Below are 21,596 nucleotides of genomic sequence, written 5' to 3' on the forward strand. Positions count from 1 at the left end.
TTCATCAATATGTGAAATTTTACACCACAAGTCAATCAAAAAATTTATTTTTTCTCTATGCGGTTATATTTATTACTGTTTTATCTTTGTTGTGAGCGATTTTATAACCACTTGTGTCGTATATATGAAAGCTTGGTGGTAGATATATGTTTTATTCAAATTTGTTAATCTGATTTGAGTTTCATTTCAGTTGACATTTTTCAAATTTTTTCAAGGAATTTTTAAATTGTATTCGATTCAAAATGCACCTGTACAATTTAACTTTGCAAAAAGCGACCGGCGTCACGCACGTAATTCACGGAAATTTTTCCGGAACGAAGCAGCAAGAGATTGTCGTTTCGAGAGGAAAGGTTTTGGAGATATTGAAGCCGGACCCCAACACAGGAAAGGTATGTATGACAGCCTTTTAATAAAAACTTTTCAAGAGATCTTATGTCGTTTGTCACAAATTCAGTCAGTAATCAGATCAGGATCAGTTTTTCTTAAAAAAATCTAATATATAAAATAAAATAAATTTATTAAATCAAAAATTTAGTTTATTATTTATCTCTACTTCAGTATTAATCTAATTAACAGAAAAACAATATTTATTTATTATGTTGATTTGATTCCAGGTCTACACGTTATTGTCTGAGGAGGTTTTTGGTGTCATCAGATCTCTGGTTCCATTCAGATTGACTGGTGGCTCCAAAGATTTTATCGTTGTCGGTAGTGATTCCGGAAGAATTGTTATCTTGGAATATATTCCTAGCAAAAATTCTTTTGAAAAAGTAAATAAGATCAGTTATAATTTGTTTGCTTTACTATTATTAGACTTTTTTCTAAATTTTATTAGTTTTACTTTTAAAAATCTCTATTTTTTGGATTCTAATTTTTAGATCCACCAAGAAACTTATGGAAAATCAGGATGTCGTCGAATTGTTCCAGGCCAGTATCTGGCTGTGGACCCCAAAGGCCGTGCCATTATGATTGGTTATTCATCTTATAAATTTTTTCATTTCAAAACAATGACATGTTTGTAACTTGCTAAATCTAATTTTTTCTCTTATTTCAATTTTTGAATTCCACAATACAGGGGCAATCGAAAAGCAGAAATTAGTGTATATTCTAAATAGAGATGCACAGGCCAGATTGACGATTTCATCCCCACTCGAAGCTCACAAGACGAACACATTTGTTTACAGCATTGTGGGTGTCGATGTTGGGTTCGAGAATCCAACTTTTGCCTGTCTGGAAATAGATTATGAAGTGGGTACTTTGATTTGGTTAATTTGCTTTGGTTAGGGTTAGGGTCAATATTTTTCTAAATGGTAATTTTTTGCCTTTTCACTATTTTGCTATGTTGACACTCGTTTTAATGAGCGAATTATTGATAAATATTAAAAAAAATTGTTTTGAATCAATCATTTATTAACTCCTCTCACTTAATTTCAAATCATCCAATCAGGAAGCAGATTCAGACCCAACAGGAGAGGCAGTGATGAAAACGTTACAGTTACTAACCTACTATGAACTCGATCTCGGGCTCAACCATGTTGTCAGAAAATATTCTGTAAACTTAGAGGAGCATGCCAATCTCCTCATAGCTGGTATATCACAATCTATTTATTATTTTGTTATTATTAAATGACCAACCAATCAAATTAATCTTTACATGTTAACCCTGATTACAACTTGTTAGATTTTATCAAAAATCAAAAAAAAAACGTAGTCTCTGATTACAAATTTTAAAATGAATTTAAATTTTACAGTTCCTGGGGGCAATGAAGGACCCAGTGGTGTGCTGGTCTGCTCAGAGAACTACATCACCTACAAAAACTTTGGTGACCAACCTGATATCAGGTGCCCTATACCAAGAAGAAGGGTTAGTTTATTTTCTTTTGTCTGAAATTTTGACAAAATATTTTTAAAAATATTCCGATTATTAGCTATTATTTTAGATTATTATGTTTTTTAAATAAATTCTATCATAATTAAAATTTTAATTTTTTAAATTTCAAAATCCACACAGAATGATCTGGACGATCCTGAAAGAGGGATGATCTTTGTATGTAGCGCCACGCACAGAACTAAGGTCTGGACATTTTCATCTATCACTATTTGACTGATTTGTTTCTTTATTGTCAAAAGTTTTCCTTGGCTATTTACTATCTTTGATTTTATTTCCTGCAGACGATGTTCTTCTTCCTGGTTCAGACAGAGCAGGGCGACATTTTTAAAATCACATTGGAAACTGATGAAGACTTGGTAAGTTATACTAAATATTCAATAAATAAATTAATTTATTTATTTTATTTTTATCAATCAATTCACCATTCAATCATTCATTTAATCAATCAATCATTCAGTTATTCAATCAACCACTCAATCAAATTAATTCTATTAATTATTTTTCAAAATTACAAAATATGAACGTCTTTACTTACTTGCATAATATGTACAAATTAAAATCTTCACATACAAATTTGTGTATATATATATATACAAACGTATCTTAACATACAAATATATACAAATATATCTCTATATATACTAACATGGATCTGTTTTTCTAATTTACCTAGGTGACTGAAATTAGGCTGAAATATTTTGATACCGTTCCTGTTGCTTCAGGGATGTGTGTACTCAAGACCGGTTTCCTGTTCGTTGCATCGGAGTTTGGAAATCAGTAAGTTCACTTTTATTATCATTTAGTATTATTTTTGTTATCAATACTTTGTAAATTTAATTTGTAGACATGATTTTTGTAATGAATTTGTGCTGCTAGTTTTGAATGATAATAATTTAATTTCATTCCACCTTGACATTCACTAGCAACTTATATCAAATTGCACACCTCGGTGATGACGACGACGAGCCCGAATTCAGTTCTGCCATGCCCCTAGAGGAGGGTGACACATTTTTCTTCGCCCCACGCCCCCTTAAGAATCTCGTCATGGTTGATGAATTGAATAGTCTCTCCCCAATCATGGGTTGTCAGGTCAGTTGGGTTGATTTGATTGGCTGGTCAGTTTGATTGGCTGGTTCGTTGGAGTGATGAACTGACATTGAACTAATCTAGATGTACTCAAATATAAATTGATTGATTTGTTGACAATTTACAGATAACAGATTTGGGCAATGAGGACACGCCCCAGTTGTACACCCTTTGTGGAAGGGGTCCAAGGTCGTCACTCAGGGTTCTGAGGCATGGATTGGAGGTTAATTAATTAATATTCATAAGTTTTATTTTATCAAAGTTCATAAAAATTTTACAAAGTATTAACTTTAAATGAAATTGGAATAACATTTTTTAGTAAAATGGTGTTTCTTTTTTAAATTTCATGCCAGGTGTCAGAGATGGCGGTTTCCGAACTTCCAGGCAATCCAAACGCTGTCTGGACAGTTAAGAAAAGAACTGAAGGTTAGATTTGATAAATTTAAATACGTAATAGAAATAATTATTAAATAATAATTGAATATTTTTTCAGATGAGTACGATTCCTACATCATCGTGTCCTTCGTTAACGCTACACTGGTTCTCTCCATTGGAGAAACTGTTGAGGAAGTTACTGATTCAGGATTTTTGGGAACGACTCCAACTCTTTCCTGCTCTCAGCTGGGTGATGATGCGCTCGTTCAGGTTTGTATTTGTGTGTATGTCTGTGTGCTTGTGTGTGTGTGTATGTCTGTGTGCTTGTGTGTGTGTGTGTGTCTCATTTATTGGCGACCAGTTAGAAACATTCATTTACAACTAACCAACCAATCACACGCAACTAGCCATCCACACTCAACCAATCACCAACCTGACAGATCTACCCAGAAGGCATACGTCACATACGTTCGGACAAACGTGTGAACGAATGGAAGACTCCGGGCAAGAAGTCGATCCTAAAATGTGCCGTCAATCAAAGGCAGGTCGTCATTGCACTGAGTGGTGGAGAGCTCGTCTACTTTGAAATGGATCCTGTTAGTTTTCTATTTCATTAATTTAGTTATCTCATTTCATTTAGATACTCGCATCATTGATACCATAATTTCCTTCCAACAGTCAGGACAACTAAACGAGTACACAGAACGTAAAGAGATGTCGTCAGAGGTCATCTGCATGTCGTTGGCTCGCGTGCCCCCGAACGAGCAAAGGTCAAGGTTTCTTGCAGTCGGATTGTCTGATAATACCGTTAGGATCATCTCTCTGGACCCATCTGTGAGTTTTGACATCAATTTTATCGACAAGTTGTTAACATCCAATCATTGGATTTCTTCAATCCACTAATATGTCAATCATTTCATTCATCCAGGATTGTTTATCCCCGCTGAGCATGCAAGCACTCCCTGCCACTCCAGAATCCTTGTGCATAGTCGAGTTAGGGGGGTCAAAAGTGGGAGGCGGCAGCACCGCTGAGGCAGATGCCGATGGCAAGACGTCGTCACTATCTTCTGGATTGTTCCTTAATATTGGATTGCAGGTTGGCTTTGTACTGATTGGCTGGAATTAAAAATTAATTAAATTATTTCAATCGGTTCAATCAATCAATTTTATTTAATTCGTTCAATTTCTACTAACCAATCAGAATGGAGTATTGCTGAGAACAGTGCTTGACAGTGTGACTGGCGACCTATCAGATACCAGGACACGTTACTTGGGGTCAAGGTCGGTCAAGTTGTTCAAGGTCATGATGCAGGGAACAGAATCTGTTAGTTTTGATTTTTCAATTTTATTACTAACTATCTAATTGAATAATTTTGATTTTTAATCTTAGAGTACTAATTTCATTGCTATGACGTAATCATCGTTATTTTACCCCTCTAGATCTTAGCAATGTCGAGCCGAACCTGGCTCAGCTACACATTTCAAAATCGGTTTCACCTGACACCTCTGTCGTACGAAACCTTGGAGCATGCATCCGGTTTTGCGTCGGAGCAGTGCCCCGAGGGCATTGTGGCCATCAGTGGGAATACCCTTAGGTTCGTTAACCCTTTCTTGGATTGGGTTTTGTACTTGTTTCTCTATTAAGTTTTGATTGCTAATTATAATGTATTGTTCTCATTTCGTTTTTTCATCCTTCTCTTCTTCCTTCACTCTCAGGATCTTAGCCCTGGAGAAGTTGGGCGTGGTCTTCAATCAGTCGATCACCCCCCTCCAGTTCACACCGCGCAAGTTGGTCATCCATCCCTCCTCCAAGAACATCATCATCATCGAAACTGACCACAACGCATATACTGAAGAAACGAAAGATGCCAGGAAGAAACAAATGGCCAGGGTGAGTCGTTTTAACGTGATGACGTCTTGGTGATGTAATTGCGTTGAGACGCGATTATACTGATCTACGTAATATACTGATCGCATAGTAACGTAACATTAACAATTAGTTAGTATTATTATCAATTAGTATCAGTGATTACAACACCAACACTACTACACGTTCTTCCATTGAACAGGAGATGATTGAAGCGGCAGGTGAAGATGAGCAGCAGTTGGCCTGCGAGATGGCTCACGCTTTCCTCGAAGAGAACCTTCCAGAAGATATTTTCGGCGGTGCCAAGGCAGGCGCTGGCATGTGGGCCTCCGTCATCCGAATCGTCAATCCAGCTAATCAGAGGACGTTGTTCAAGCTGGCTTTGGAACAGAATGAGGCGGCTTTTAGGTCAGTCTTCAGAAATGTTTCGTCCTTCCTCAAACACTTAGTGTTAAAATGTATTATAAGACTCATTATGTCATGTATGAATAATATGAATTATCTTACATGTTCCAACTCATAATAATATGCTTTCAATAAGACTAACGAACAACCTAATTTCAATTAATCTAACTCAAATCATCTCCTCTCGCGATACAGCATAGCGTTAGTGAAGTTTGCAGTCAGACCAGATGAAGACTTCTTGTTGGTAGGAGTAGTTCGTGACCTAGTTTTGAACCCTCGAAGTGTCGGATCTGGGTCAGTTCATGTCTACAAAATAATATCTGGAGGCGAAAAGTTGGAGTTACTCCACAAGACGCCAGTAGACGAGGTCCCCGGGGCCATAATGGGATTCAAAGGGAAGGTCCTGATTGGAGTTGGAAGGTTTTTGAGGCTCTACGAACTAGGCAAGAAGAAGTTACTAAGAAAATGCGAGAACAAACACATCCCTAACTTTATCATCAACATCCAAGCCATGGGATTCAGGATCGTGGTCTCCGATATCCAGGAATCATTCCACTTTGTGAAGTACAAGAGGCGGGAAAACCAGCTGGTGATATTTGCCGACGACATCATTCCAAGGTGGCTGACGTGTGCCTGCCTGCTTGATTACAACACCATCGCCGGCTCCGATAAGTTTGGGAATGTTTCTGTGGTTAGTGCAGTCTCTTTAATTGTTTTTTCTTCTATATAGTTAGCTATTGAAAAACGAAATATTTTTCTATCCGAATGCTACAAGTAACATTATCTTTTATGTTGTATTCACACTTAACGCACTGTCATTTCGCTGATATTGAAGGTACGCCTTCCAAATGAGACATCAGATGACGTAGACGAGGACCCTACTGGCAACAAGGCACTGTGGGACAGGGGACTCCTCAGTGGGGCCTCACAAAAAGTTGGATCGCCCTTTTTTCCTTCTTTTTTTTTCTCATTTTTAAATAATTTTTATTTTATAAATTTGTGTCCACCAGGTATTAGATTAACATTTTGGATTCTCTATTTATTATTAACATATTATTTATTAATCAATTAACCTAATCGAATGATAATTAATAAAACACAGGCTGACACATTAGTCAATTTTCACATCGGTGAGATGGTGACGTCACTGCAGAAGACGACATTAATTCCTGGCGGATCCGAGGCTCTCGTCTATACAACCCTATCCGGATCGATTGGGATGTTAGTCCCATTCACATCCCACGAGGTATGCGCGCGTGTGTGTGTGTTTGTGTGTGTGTATGTGTACATGTTATATCAATTTTATTTGTTTGATTGTGTATGTGGATGTGTTGGATGTGTGTGTGTGTTAAGTTAGATTATTAATTAATACAATAAATTAATCGAATCATTTCGTTTCTTCCCAGGATCACGATTTTTTCCAACACCTTGAAATGCACATGAGGTCTGAGATGGTGGCCCTTATAGGTAGAGAGCATCTGGCTTACAGATCCTACTTCTACCCCGTCAGAGTGAGTTTAGAGATTTTTCTGATTCTTTCTCTCTCTTTCTCTTTCTCTCTCTCTCTCTCTTTTCTCTGTGTGTGTGTGTGTTTGTTTGTTTGTTTGTTGAAGAAAAGAATATATAGAATTTCATTTTTTATTCATTCCACATTTTACATTACCAGAACGTGATAGATGGCGACCTGTGTGAGCTGTACAACTCGTTGAGTACCACTAAACAAAAGACGATAGCTGAAGATTTGGATAGGAATCCCAATGAGGTTTGTTCTTTCATTCATTCATTCATTTGTTTCATTCATTCATTCGTTCACTTGATTAATTATTTAAATGACTCTGTATTATTCATTCTTGTTCATTCAAATACACACACACACTAATAAATTGATCATAATTAGTGTAATTATTTTTATAATAATATTATTCAATAATAATAATATTTAATATAATTTTTTTCCCTCTCAGGTTTCAAAGAAGTTGGAGGATATAAGAACAAGATATGCCTTTTAGAGAAGAGAGCTATTGACTATTATTACATTCTATCATTATCTTCATTCATTTGTTTGGTCATTTAATGAGGTCATTCATTCATGCGTTCATTCACTCATTCATTCATTCATTCGTTTATCTGTTCCTTTGTTATCATCATCGTCATCATTGTAATAATTCATCATCGTTATGATCATTAATAGATGAACTGACTGATTGATTTTCAACAAAAAATATTTGGCACATTTCTTTTATTGGGATATTTTGAAAATCCAATAAACATTAACAAATAATTGTTTGTTTCTTAATTAGCCTATTAAATCGTAGTATAATTGTCGCAATAATTATTAGATATATTAGTTATCATAATTATTATTATTATTATTACTATTATTTTTATTAAGTACAGGTCGGCGTCATTCTTAGCTAACTATTATTATCCTTAAATCTTGCTATTAAACGTTTCTCACGCCTTGAAGAACCACGTGGAATGTCGTTAAGAATAGATACAAAAATTTCTCATTCTCTCTCTCTCGGTCCCTCTCTTTCTCTCGCTCTCTCTCTCTCTCATTCTCTCTGGGTGTCGTCAAACGCACATGCGAGATATTTTTATTGGTCGATTTTATTGTTCATTTTCACATAGAGATGGATAGATGAATGAATTGATATGTAGATGGATATACGGATAGATATAAAGATAGATAGATAGATATAAAGATAGATAGATAGATAGATAGATAGATAGATAGATAGATAGATAGATAGATAGATAGATAGATAGATACTTTTTCTTTATAAATATTTTTCATTTATCATTTGGTAACAGATTAGACATAAAGAAATTAATTAGTGCAGATTGTGAACTCTTGTAAAAAAATTTTAGGAATTATGAAAAAAGGTTTTTAAGTAGTGTTTATGTGCATGTATGTGTGTTTATATTTATGTGTGTTTTGTGTGTGTGCTGTTGTGTGTATGTGCGCGCATGTGTGTGTGTGTGTGTGTGTGTGTGTATGCAGTCGTTCTTTCTTGTGTAATGTTGATTTATTTCATGTTGTTATTCGGGTAGCTCAGTATGCTGTAATGCTGAAGCAGTCAAGAAATGCTCATTCATTCATTTACTAATGCATTTACTCACTCATTAATTTACTCACACATTCACTCATTCATTTATTAATTCACTCACTCACTCACTCACTCACTCACTCACTCACTCACTTACTCACTCAATCATTTATTAACTTATAAAATGCGGTGTATGAAAATACTTAAATATTAAAATTGATTTTTCGCTAACGATGACGACGATGATGACGTCAAAGAAAATCATGAAGACGATACTGATGATAATGATGTAGAGGATTACGATGGTGACGACGACGATAACAGAATTTCTTTTGAAATGTTTGCCTCTATTTTTCTGACAGATTATTTTTCTCTTGTTATTCTGTTTACGAAATTATAATTATTATTTTCAGTAATAATAATTATAATTATTTCCTTAATAATAATAATAATGATAATAAATAATTTATTCTATAAGTTAAGGCTTGTGGTAGGAGCAAGACGCACATGTGCCTCCCAGAGCGCTATTGAAAATAAAATAATATTAATTGTCCTAATGTTGTGAGAAAAAAAAGGGCAAGTACCAACTTAACATACTGCTAATATTGCTGCTGCTTCGACAGCTACGACAGCTGCTACAGTTGTAGTTACTACTGCGACTTCTACTGCTGATACTACTACTACTGCTACTACTACTAGTAGTAAGTACTACAGCTGTTACTCGTTCTTCTATTACTACTGCTGCTGTGGCTGATAAAACTACTACAAATAATATTACTACGGTTAATACTACTGCTAATGCTGATGCCAATACTACGGCAATTAATACCATGTATGTGTGTGCGCGTGCGTGTGTGTGTGTGTACGTGTAAATGTGTGGGCGTGTAGTAGGAAAGCTCACGCGGCGATATTTCGATCGTTAAAAACAAGATTTAAAATGATTTGTGTATCAGATTGAATCTCTTATTTTCGAAAATTTGTCGTAATGGGCACAGGCTTTTCTTAAGTCGTTATTTTAATTAATTAATTAATTAATCAGTTAATTGATTAATTGTTTAATTATTAAATTAATTAATTAATTAAAATTGTTACTAATTTTTCGAGCTCTGTTTGTTTCTACCGCAACTTTTCGACAATTTGAGTTGCAATTTTTTAGTTTTCCTTTAGTAGTTTCAGTATAATAAAATTTATTTAAAGTTAAACTTATAACAATGTAATCAATTTGATGTATTTATTGTTATTTGTTAATCCAATTATTAATTAAAAAAACAATTAATGATATTATCCGTTAAATCATTCATTTTTTCTCAATTTTCATTCGCAAGACGGGTTTCATCATTGTGAGTTTGGTCAGCCATGCATTTTAGGCTTTACAGCTTTTGCATCATCTTCTTGGCTGGCTGTCAAAGTGAGGTTACACCATTGTTATGATAATAAAAATTAAAATGTAATCTTCAATATTAATTTATTCAAAATTTTATTTCATTCTTTTTTAAATTAATCTAAGAAAAGGCGTCACTTATATACAACCAACAAAAATATAAATTATAACAAACAGTCGCCTCGTCAGGAACTTCGACAACAACAACAACATCCAAACCAACAACAGCAACCACAACAACATCCAAACCAACAACAGCAACCACAACAACATCCAAACCAACAACAGCAACTACAACAACATCCAAACAAACCACAACAACCACAACAACATCCAAACCAACAACAGCAACTACAACAACATCCAAACCAACCACAACAACATCCAAACCAACAACAGCAACTACAACAACATCCAAACCAACCACAACAACCACAACAACATCCAAACCAACAACAGCAACTACAACAACATCCAAACCAACAACAGCAACTACAACAACATCCAAACCAACAACAGCAATTACAACAACATCCAAACCAACAACTGCCTCGTCTCCCTCAACTACAACAACCACAACCTCGAGACCAACAACTACAACAACCACAACATCCATACCAGCAACAACTGTTACTACGTCCACAACAACCACAACGAAATCACAGACTACTACATCAACAACTGCCTCTTCAACGACTACCACCACAACAACCAAGCCAGCAACTACAACGGTTTCCTCAACAACTACAACAACCAAATCAACAACTACTATCACAGTTCAAGCAACAACATCACAGCAAGCAGCTATCAACCAAACAGATACAACTTTGAATTCATCCGTCGTAACGCCGTCTAGCAATAGTTCAGGTTTTCAATTTTGTCAAGTCAACTCAGATAAAAGATCGATTTTCTCAATAGCTACATAATTTCCAAAAATTATTTTAAAAACTTTTTAACTGCACCACAAACAATTCCAGGTAACACGACCGCGACAAACACAACGGCAGCAACCACCACCGCTACACCACAAGACCTTACTTCTGGTGACGTGACTACTGTGGTACTTGCCTCTGTAGGAGTGGGTGTCGGTCTAGCGATTGCCTCAGCGGTCTCATTGGTCTCCTTCCAAAGAACACTAAGGGCTAAAAGACTGCGTCAGAGAAACAACGCTCGGAGAAGCAGGTCGAGAAGCAGAAGGAGGAGAAGGACAAGTTTTAGATGATTACTATACAAATAGGTACAAGATCAAGGTTGAAAATTCACGGGCCCTTCATAAAAAATTGCCTCCTCAAGAAAGATAATTCAACGTTAACATAATTTTCGTAGAATATTCGTTAGAAACACTGGTCCTAATAAAATATGTTGTTATCGGATGTCGGATATGCCAAAAAAATCTCAATTTTTAAGCCTGCCATATTGATGTTGGTGATTGAATTAGTTGGAATAATTTTAGCTGGGGACTCAAGTGGATAATTAGGAGAAGAAATTTTTTGCCCCGGCCTTGAATTTTTTAATGTTAATGATGATTGGAATATGGCTCAAGCGATTTTATAGAAACATTTTGCTTTGATTGTTAGCTTTGTAAAGTTTTAAGTTGATAAATTATTTTTTGTTTCGATTTTAAGCCATTATATCGCATTGACATTGAATGAGTATATGCTATCATACCAAATTTTTGGGCTTTGCAATGTGGTTTGAAAATTAATTTGTTAGTAGAGTTAGTAGTAGTAGTAGTAGTACTTGTTGTTGTAGTATTTATAGTAGTAGTAGTGTTAATATCACTAATTATTAAATGCAGAAGAAGCGGTAGAGGTAGTAACAAGAGTAGCAGTACTTCCATCTTCTCATGAGAATTGTAATATTTTTTAATCTGCATTTTTAACAAAATTTGTGTTTTTTGTGTTCAAAAACTTTGAAAATGGGAAAGAATGGGAGGTAAAACCCGGGAATGAGTTAAGGATAAAGGGAATGGAAATTTTCGTGAACATTGTCATAAATGAGAATTCTGGAGGGAATCCGGAATAAGAAAAATGAGATGGAATTGGAAACAAATTTCAATTCTCGCTCACCTCTAATCGATACCATGGATGGATATATATATCCATGATCCATACACCACCATCTATTGCAATTACAATTTGTTTCATATTTGACATAAAAATTGAGGATACGCCAGATACGCCGTGAGATACGCTCTATGCAAACATCAACGTAAAACGAACATTATACTTTTTAATTTGAAGTTAAAACATTTATTAAAATATATAATAAATACTTTTAAATAACAATTTTAATACACCTATATTCAAGAGTGGTAACTGTAGTTCTCTAAGTCTAACAGTTAAACTAAGAACTATGCCATGCTAACTAGGTGTAGCTGTTACGTCATCATATGAAATAATAATTATGTCCTCCCCTATATATATAAATTTCAAGTGCGCTAGTAGCAAAGTTTTCAGTAGTGATCCGCGACTGAGACGAACATTTTTTAAGTGGTCCTTGAATCTCAAAAGGTTGAGTAGCGCTGTTGTATCTTGAATCGACAAAAAGTTAACATTATCTACTTCTGAACATGTACTATAAATAGTTCAAATTTTTTAAATGTGGCACTAATAAATTGAAATAAGCTGGTAGTTTGTTATTAGATTTATGTATATAAGTAAAATAAGAGTTTATTTTGGAGTGTTCTTCATTTTATATATTGTTTAACATGACATAACCTGAAAAAATGAATGTAGATTGTAAAATATTCACTCACTCATGTTTGAAATAAAATAAAATAACTGTAATTTGCCAGATTATATTAAATATTTGCATTTATTTATTGAAAATGTAGGATTTCATTCCTATTTTTTCAGTTCAATTCCACCTAAGTGCGATATACATGAAATATGCTATGGTCTAATTTCCGCGATTAGATTAACCCAATTTGTTTTTATATATATTCAATTTTTAAATTGCAAACATTTTAATTTAAGATTTAAAAGACATTTAAGGAAATATTTTATTAATTTAAAAAATGGTCTACAAATTAAATTTATTTATTGTTTTATTTTTTCATTTAATAATTCAAGCAAATGCATTCACGGTTGGATTTTTACAACTCATTTTCAAATTTTAATTTACATTGCAAATAAATTTTACAGTTTACTTTACACTTTAGTTAATTTATTTTATTGTTTAAATTTTTAAATTTTTATCTAACCAATCTTTTGATCTGTCTTTGAGGCTGCCTAAGAATTAAATTTTCAATTAAAAAATAAAAAACAGGGCCGGAGAGATGGCGATAGCGAAGATGAAGAAGAATACGATGGAAATGATGAAAACGGCGAAGAAGACGAGGATGAAGATGGCGACGAAGAGAGAGAGGAAGGTGGAGATTCCGATTACTCTGGTGGAGATCTGAATAATGATTTTGACGACACCCAGCATGGGAATGAAGATCTGGATGATGACGTTGATGGCGGCCGCAATGACGAAGAAGGGGAAGGCGTAGATGATGACATAGATGAGGATTACGAAGATGAGGACGTTGATGAAGATATGGAGGAAGATGAGGAGGAGGAAGATGAGGAGGAGGAAGATGGAGAGAGTGATGATGGCACTGATCAATCCAATGACAATGGTAAGCCTCTCTAACCAGGTTTTGCAAAAACTGAAAAGTTTCAAAAATAAGAATTATTTGTTAAAAATCACAAATTTTCTTAAATGCTTAATTGCTACATTAATATCCGATTCAGACAGCCATAAAAATGAGCCATGTGTATTAGAACGACAAGAGGTTGAAAGGCAGATAATCCTTAGAAAGTCAAACAACAGTAAGAAGTCAGACAAGAAACAACAAACTAATGCAAACTACAACGACGACGAGGAAGATGGCGACGACGACGAAGATGGGGAGGAACTTCGCCTACCAGAATGCACGGCCCTTGGTGAATTTAAGTTGAAACAGTGCTCTAAGAGACATTGTTGGTGTGTCAACAAACAAGGGGTGAAATTAGAGGGTTCCAGGAGGTCTGGGGAGCTTCCTCTGTCTTGTGAAAGTTTTGATCCAGGTATTGTTAATATTGATTAATTAATTTAGTAATCAATTAATTAATTAACTAATTAATTAAAACAAAAGAGAGAGATGCAATTCATGAGATGGAGCACCCAAAGAACTTAGCTTCCATGAATGGCAATCATCATAGCAGTGGTCCCGCCTTTCTTGCTGGTAAGTTTTGATGATGATACTTATAATTTTTGATAATGATACTAATGATGGTACTGATTATAATACTGATAATGAACATAAAAATTGCACTTCTCCCTACCAACGCAGTAGTAGCCATCTTAGTGATCACGGGCCTGCTTGGCTCGGCCCTGCTGGGCATCTTCGTGGTCTATAGGATGCGCAAGAAGGATGAAGGATCATATGCCCTCGCAAACAGCAGCAACAATGCCCCCGAACGCAGAAGTACAAGGTCATTGATATTCAACAACGCCAACAACAACAACAACAGCGGTAGTAGTACGGGCTGCGGCGTCGTTGGCGGCTTTGTTGGGGTCGTCTCAGGTGGGGGTAATAAAGATCAGGATCAACATTTTGGTTATAATATCCAGCAGCCATTGCAACAGATGCAGCAACAGCAGGAGTTTTATGCTTGAGTTGTTGTAGCTGCTGTTGTTGTGGCTGTCGTGGTTTTTGTGGTTGTTGTTGTTGTCGTTGTTATAAGGTTGATGTCATTGCTGCTTCCTCTGCTGTTGTTTTCATGCTCTCGTAATTGTGTTTTTTGAGGTATATGATGTGTTGTTGTACCAGTTGATGTATGAATGCATAGTTTTTAACTCTTCATTCTTTTGGTCTTGGATGGGTTTATTTGTTTTCGTGTATGTATGTGTGTATGTAAGTGTGTATGTATGTATGTATGTATGTATGTATGTATGTATGTATGTATGTATGTATGTATGTATGTATGTATGTACGTATGTGTGTATGTATGTATGCGCTGTCGTTGTTGATGACAATATTGTCATATTTTTGTTGATGTGATTGTTGTCTTTCTGTTATAAAACTTCCGTTTGTAAATGTGGTCTGTTGATGTATATTGTTATGTATATTTGTTTTTGTTGACGTTGCTGTTGTTGTTGTTATTGCCAATTAATTGCTCTTTGTTGTCCATGCTTCTGTTGTTTTTGTTCTCTGCCATCATCATCGTCATCGTTATCCCTTTAAAGATATCCTTAAGTTGAAGATATATATCCTTATTTAGTTGTTCAGTTGGTTGGTTATTTTTCAGCAGCTAAAGTTAATTCGATAATCATGATGATGATTGTGATAATGAATGATGATAGTAATCGTGATAATAATATTGAAAAATAATAACATGAATAATAATAATAATCATAATAATAATAATAATAATAGTTACTTTGTTTTTAAGTTTCTTTTTTGTTGATTTATAAGGTGTGATTTATAGTCGATTCATTTATAAAAAGTCTTTTCTTCTAGTTTCATATACATTCCATTTATACATGTGTATGTGTTTATATATACACGCCCACACATACGCACATACACATACAGTTTTTTCCCAATTTTGTCAATAATTAGCAGAATAATCTCATTTATGAATTACATTTTTTCAATTTTTTTTCAATTTATTTTTGGCTTGTTCGTTATTCAAAGTGTGATATATATATATATATATATATAAATATATATATATATATATATATATATATATATATATTCCATATTGCAACCATGATCATTACTTTATTTTATTTTGATGAAATAACAATTATATAGTAGTATATATGATTCATTTTTATGCGTGGGTATATGTATGTATGTATGTATGTATGTATGTATGTATGTATGTATGTATGTATGTATGTATGTATGTATGTATGTATGTATGTATGTATGTATGTATGTATGTATGTATGTATGTATGTATGTATGTATGTATGTATGTATGTATGTATGTATGTATGTATGTATGTATGTATGTATGTATGTATGTATGTATGTATGTATGTATGTATGTATGTATGTATGTATGTATGTATGTATGTATGTATGTATGTATGTATGTATGTATGTATGTATGTATGTATGTATGTATGTATGTATGTATGTATGTATGTATGTATGTATGTATGTATGTATGTATGTATGTATGTATGTATGTATGTATGTATGTATGTATGTATGTATGTATGTATGTATGTATGTATGTATGTATGTATGTATGTATGTATGTATGTATGTATGTATGCACTTGTATTCGTGTATGCGTTTGTATGTATTTATATTTTAAAGTTAAACTTATTGTTCAGTCTTAGTCTTGTACTATTTATTAACCTTCGACTATTTAACTGTCGACTCAAAAGATACGGCTACTAATACTACTACTGCTGCTGCTGTGGCTACTACTACTACTACTACTATTACTACTACTACTACTACTACTACTACTACCACTACTTTTACTACTTCTAACATTGAATATTGTTACTACTTAAACTGAAAGCATTACTTTTAATAATAATATTAGCTATTGCATTGTAATAGTACGTTTGTTTGTTTGTTTGTTTGTTTGTCTGCATATTTGTTTGTTAGTCAGTTTGTTTGTCTGTATATTTGTTTGTTTGTTTGTCTGTTTGCATATATTTTTTGTATACATATAAGAAGATGGATGTTGTTATCATCAATTTCTCCAATCACTGATGTTTAAATGACTATATAATCATTCAATCCATTCCATTCATTCATTTTTTTCTCTCCATTCGTTCATTCATTCATTCATTCACTCATTCATTCATCCACCCAAAAAATGAATGCATTCAGTCATTCACTGACTCATATTTTTAAATATTTATTAACTATAATATTTATAATAATATTTAATATTTTTTTTTTATTAAGGATGGCACCATCATATCATAATAACGTCTCTTTCCTATATATATATATATATATATATATGTATATATATTATATATATATATATACATATATATATATATATATATACACGTTAAAATCATCGAGTTATTAATTCTTGTTGCTGTGTTTTTTTAAACCAAAGTTAAAAGTTTAGACGAATGAATGAATGAATAAATGAATGAGTGAATGAATAAATGAATGAGTAAACGAATGGACAATTAGATGTATGTATAAATGTATGACTGAATGAATGATTGAATAGGTGAATCGATAAAGGAATTAATGATTGATGGATCGAAAAAAGGAATGAATGTATGGAAAATGTATGAATGAATGAATTGTTTAATGATTGATTGATTAAGTGAATGAATGATTGAGTGAATGAATGAATAAAACGATGAATGAATGTATAAATTATAAGTGAATAATAATAGATAGGTAATGAATGGCTGAACGAATGAGTGATAAAATACGTCCTACCTCGGGAAACTGGGTCTCTGGACGCTAAACGAAGATTGATTGATTGATTGAATGAGTGATAAAATAAGTGAAAGAACGAGAAAGATTGAAGGAACAAATGGATGAATGAAATGAACAAATGGATGTGTTATTGAACGTTGTAAAATGAACGAATGATTGGACGAATTTTTTTCTATGAAGAATGAATAAAACCAAAGTAAGAAAGATTGTACTTTTGTAATTAAAATGATCGACTGGTTATTTTGGTTATTTGATTTATCTATTTACTTCCCGTACTCATTAAACATACGCCCTCGCATGTTTACATTACACGACGATGACGTAATCGTGACGTCATATTTCTAAAAATAGCCGGTCAATAGCAGTCGGATGGGCGTTTCTCTTTTTATTGATTTTTCTTTCCCCCTTGTTGGAATGTATGCATTGAGAATATTTATTATTATTGATAATATTATTGTTGTTGCTATTATGATTCTATAATTTAATATATCTGTTCATGTCATTTGAGTGGTATATACATTTATTCTTGTATGGAGCATGCCTGTATGTATGTTGTATGTATGTACTAATATATGTATGTATGTAGGTATGCACATATATGAAAACATAACTTGTTTGCGTCTTGAACTACTCTAACGCAACAAAGCCTTCATTTTCTCTATTTTTTCCATGTTGTTGATATATCTCGAATAAATGAATGAATGACTGAATGAATGAGTGTATGAGTCCACGTGTGAGTGAAATAAAGATAGATTGAATGAAAGTTAGTGGAGAAATAAATATAGATTGAATGAAAGTTAGTGGAGGAAAGGCAAATTTTTCTTGGTGTCTAAAGACTTCACAAGAATCAGGAAATTATTTCTTAGAGTTTTCAAGTTTTCAGACAGTTTTAAACGAAATCGAGAACGTTATTTTGATGAATTGAACCGATTCATTTCACGGCAAAATTACCTAAATTCAACAACTCAAAATCTTTTGGCTAATATTACTTCAGGGACCTACCAAAATTGCCGAGGAAAAATTATTTAACGACGATTAGGGGTTCATATCGTAGATATTAATACTAGGCTTTTATAGACATAAATAATTTAGAAAAAAAAGATAGTATTTTTGTATTTTTTCCGTCAATATGAAGTTATATTCGGCTAGTATTTTCTACGTTAGTGAGTCAGAAGCCGGTGAGAAAGCTGCCAAGAGACTCGTCTGCGTTCATGATTTGACAAGTTTCGGCTATTTCCAACAGAACAGGTATGTTTGGCGGTTGATTTTTCGTACTTGGGTTATGAATTGCTTACGTTCGTGTGAGATTTATTTGTTATAATCAAAATTATTGTAGAAGTACCAATGCTGCTACTATATTACTGCTATTACTACTGTCGCTACCACTTATACTGCTGATACTACTTAAACTGCTATTCTCGCTACTTCCAGTACTGCTGCTTCTACTACTGCTAATAATGCCATTATCTTTTGTTGTATTGTAATTATTTATCTACAATAGCATCAGAGAGTTTATGAACTTCAGTGGAAAGGTTTTGGCTGAGAAGAGCGAAAACGATAGGCACATGTCTGTACAAGAGAATGGTTGGTTAGTTGTTTGATTGACCGTTGTTGTTTGATTGACTGTGGTTGTTTGATTGACAGTGGTTGTTTAGTTGACTGTGTGAATGATTCGCTAGTTGAACGTTTGACTGATTTATTCTTTGATGGATTAACAGCTTATATGGCAAAACAAAGATTGATACATAAAATAATAATAATTATTAAATAATAATACTTATTAAATAATATTAAATAATAATAATTATTATTATTTACGTTATTATTTTATAATAATAATAATTATTATTGCTATTATTGTGTCCCCCACAAGATTACGTGTGCCACGTCCACAGCTGTCCGAACGGGATTGTAGGAATACTCATTTCAGACGCAGAATATCCAGCCCGTGTCGCCCTATCTATCGTGGCTAAAGTTAATAATAATAATTATTATTTATTATTATTATTAATTATTTTAAGAATAATTATTTATTATTATTATTGTTGCTATTATTATTATTTTAAATTGTCGAATGAGTAAGGATTTTTTTTTCTCGTAGTTCACAGAAGACTTCACGAAGAAATTTTCAATTGATACGTGTAAAAGTACTACTTCGAAGTTAGTATCTGCGTATATATGTATGTGTGTCTTTTTGTATGTGTGGGTGTGTATCTCTCTTTCTCTCTCTCTCTCTCTCTCTCTCTCTCTCTCTCTCTCTCTCTCTCTCTCTCTCTCTCTCTCTCTCTGTGTGTGTATGTGTGTGTGTACGTATTTTCCAAACTTCCCATTTCCCTACCCAGCACTCTACAATTCAAAGACATCGACATGGTTCTCGTCAAGTACCAAGTAACATTATTTATTGCTAATATTTTCATCGTATATCGTGTAAATATATACACATTCATATTATCATATCACATCATTTTGAGAAATTGCAGTTACAAAATTAAGGTTTCGTTTTATTTCGTTTCGTTTTATTTCGTTTCGTCTCGTCTCTCGCACAGGATCCAAAATCGGCTGATCAGATTCTTAGGTTGCAAAGCAGTGTTGAACAGACTAAGGAGATCATGGTAATCTAGTGAAGTTTTTTTTCCTATTTTTATAAATCCACCCATTCATTCATTCATTCATTCATTCATTCATTCATTCATTCATTCATTCATTCATTCATTCATTCATTCATTCATTCATTCATTCATTCATTCATTCATCTATTCTTTCGTTCGTTTATTCATTCATTCATTCATTAGCTCATTAGCATTATTCATTCATTCATTCATTAGCTATATTTGAATACTTTTATTGGGGATAAGAAATTAGTAGACTTAACCATCCATTCATTTATCCATCTATTCACCCATCCATTCATTAATCCATCTATTTATCCATCCATCCATCCATTCACTCATTCATTCACTTATTAGCACTGCAATTTCGAATCTTTATTGAAACGAGACGAGAAACTGGACGACCTGGTGGCACAGTCCGAGGAGTTGAGCCTGTCGGCCAAGGCGTTTTACGTTACGGTGACCACGACAATATAATTATGATCATAATAAAATTTAATTATAATTAATTATGATTTATAATTATGGTCATAATTTAATTTATTATGATTAAAGCGGTGATGAAGACGATGATGGTGTGTTTGACATAGGAATAAAATGTTATTTAAAAGTATCGTACGTAAGTAAAAGTAAAGTCTCAGTCATCAAATAAATAAATAAGTGAATTAATGTTTAAATGAATGAATGAGTGCATGAATGGTGAATGAATGAATTAATTAATTAATAATTTTTTCAACCAGGCCAAGAAAACGAACAAGTGCTGTGCAATCATCTGATGGGCCAATTATATTTTTAAATTATTTGATTTAACTTTCATTATAATAAATATTATTATCATAATATTAATTATTATTATTATTACTATTTATTTTTAAAAATAATGAAAATGTATATTTTTTCGTGTATACACGTCTCGTATTCTTAGTATGAAGACCAACGGCATTGATATTTATTTTTATTTGATGAAATTGTTTACACACACCGTACACACCACACATACACAAACATACGCACACACACGCACGCACACACACACATACGTGTACTTGTTATCAGAGATTTATTTTAGTATTTGGTGTGATGATAGAAAAGAAAATAGTTTTCTTAAAAATGTTCAATTTATCTTCGTATTCATTATTGGAAATTTGAATCTGACGGGACGAAAATTTTAACCGAAAATGACTGAACGAATGAGTGAATGGATGGATGGATGGATGAATGAATGAATGAATGGATGAATGATTGGTTGAACGATTAGAAATATAGCTATCATTAAAGAAAAAATTTAATCAAAATATAAAATGATGAAATTATAAAACTAATCTGCGACACGGAAAAAGGAAAGTTGACAAAACAAAATTTTCTAAAATCTAAAGTCTAAATGTTACAACAAACAAACAAACAAACAGTTCTTCACAACAAGTTGTATTTATGTATGTGTGTATGTATGTATATATGTATGTATGTTTGTTTGCATGTATCTGTATATGTGTATGTGTGTGCAATTTAAATGTGTAT

General features: G+C 33.3%; 4 protein-coding genes across 4 annotated transcripts; all 4 read left to right on the top strand.

Annotated features, from left to right (window-relative positions):
- Window positions 1-125: 125 nt before the first annotated feature.
- On the top strand, window positions 126-7,903 carry HELRODRAFT_100012 (hypothetical protein). Its single transcript, XM_009020061.1, has 26 exons — window positions 126-389; window positions 615-770; window positions 879-972; window positions 1,076-1,248; window positions 1,448-1,589; window positions 1,752-1,864; window positions 2,012-2,074; window positions 2,173-2,247; window positions 2,565-2,668; window positions 2,815-2,980; window positions 3,105-3,200; window positions 3,331-3,403; window positions 3,471-3,622; window positions 3,793-3,948; window positions 4,031-4,186; window positions 4,281-4,448; window positions 4,554-4,676; window positions 4,793-4,947; window positions 5,069-5,243; window positions 5,422-5,627; window positions 5,820-6,315; window positions 6,460-6,558; window positions 6,727-6,870; window positions 7,031-7,135; window positions 7,291-7,386; window positions 7,589-7,903. Exons 1-26 carry the CDS (start codon window positions 243-245, stop codon window positions 7,631-7,633), a joined length of 3,678 nt encoding a protein of 1,225 aa, XP_009018309.1. The 5' UTR covers window positions 126-242; the 3' UTR covers window positions 7,634-7,903.
- Window positions 7,904-8,976: 1,073 nt separating this feature from the next.
- On the top strand, window positions 8,977-11,277 carry HELRODRAFT_173454 (hypothetical protein; the record flags this gene model as incomplete). Its single annotated transcript, XM_009020062.1, has 5 exons — window positions 8,977-9,013; window positions 9,298-9,375; window positions 10,000-10,087; window positions 10,233-10,897; window positions 11,033-11,277. 5 exons carry the CDS (start codon window positions 8,977-8,979, stop codon window positions 11,275-11,277), a joined length of 1,113 nt encoding a protein of 370 aa, XP_009018310.1.
- A 1,797-nt stretch (window positions 11,278-13,074) lies between these two features.
- On the top strand, window positions 13,075-14,702 carry HELRODRAFT_173455 (hypothetical protein; the record flags this gene model as incomplete). The annotated part of the gene is made up of 5 exons (XM_009020063.1): window positions 13,075-13,143; window positions 13,326-13,680; window positions 13,796-14,110; window positions 14,179-14,268; window positions 14,377-14,702. The coding sequence occupies 5 exons, from the start codon at window positions 13,075-13,077 to the stop codon at window positions 14,700-14,702; spliced, it is 1,155 nt and encodes a 384-aa protein (XP_009018311.1).
- Window positions 14,703-18,099: 3,397 nt separating this feature from the next.
- Window positions 18,100-21,195, top strand: HELRODRAFT_100017 (hypothetical protein). Its single transcript, XM_009020064.1, has 8 exons — window positions 18,100-18,717; window positions 18,971-19,053; window positions 19,343-19,443; window positions 19,571-19,629; window positions 19,812-19,857; window positions 20,016-20,081; window positions 20,436-20,537; window positions 20,819-21,195. The coding sequence occupies exons 1-8, from the start codon at window positions 18,599-18,601 to the stop codon at window positions 20,852-20,854; spliced, it is 612 nt and encodes a 203-aa protein (XP_009018312.1). The 5' UTR covers window positions 18,100-18,598; the 3' UTR covers window positions 20,855-21,195.
- The last annotated feature ends 401 nt before the right edge of the window (window positions 21,196-21,596 follow it).

Source organism: Helobdella robusta, assembly GCF_000326865.2.
Source record: "Helobdella robusta unplaced genomic scaffold HELROscaffold_26, whole genome shotgun sequence".
Taxonomy (NCBI): domain Eukaryota; kingdom Metazoa; phylum Annelida; class Clitellata; order Rhynchobdellida; family Glossiphoniidae; genus Helobdella; species Helobdella robusta.

Bases quoted from the DNA above. Each gene is read 5' to 3' on its own strand.
- HELRODRAFT_100017 (XM_009020064.1), top strand. From the start codon at position 18,599: ATGAAGTTATATTCGGCTAGTATTTTCTACGTTAGTGAGTCAGAAGCC. The intron at 19,630-19,811 runs GTTAGTATCTGC...TTCCCTACCCAG, and splicing joins TGTAAAAGTACTACTTCGAA to CACTCTACAATTCAAAGACA. The intron at 20,082-20,435 runs GTAATCTAGTGA...TTCACTTATTAG, and splicing joins AACAGACTAAGGAGATCATG to CACTGCAATTTCGAATCTTT.
- HELRODRAFT_100012 (XM_009020061.1), top strand. From the start codon at position 243: ATGCACCTGTACAATTTAACTTTGCAAAAAGCGACCGGCGTCACGCAC. The intron at 2,075-2,172 runs GTCTGGACATTT...TATTTCCTGCAG, and splicing joins GCGCCACGCACAGAACTAAG to ACGATGTTCTTCTTCCTGGT. The intron at 2,669-2,814 runs GTAAGTTCACTT...GACATTCACTAG, and splicing joins GCATCGGAGTTTGGAAATCA to CAACTTATATCAAATTGCAC.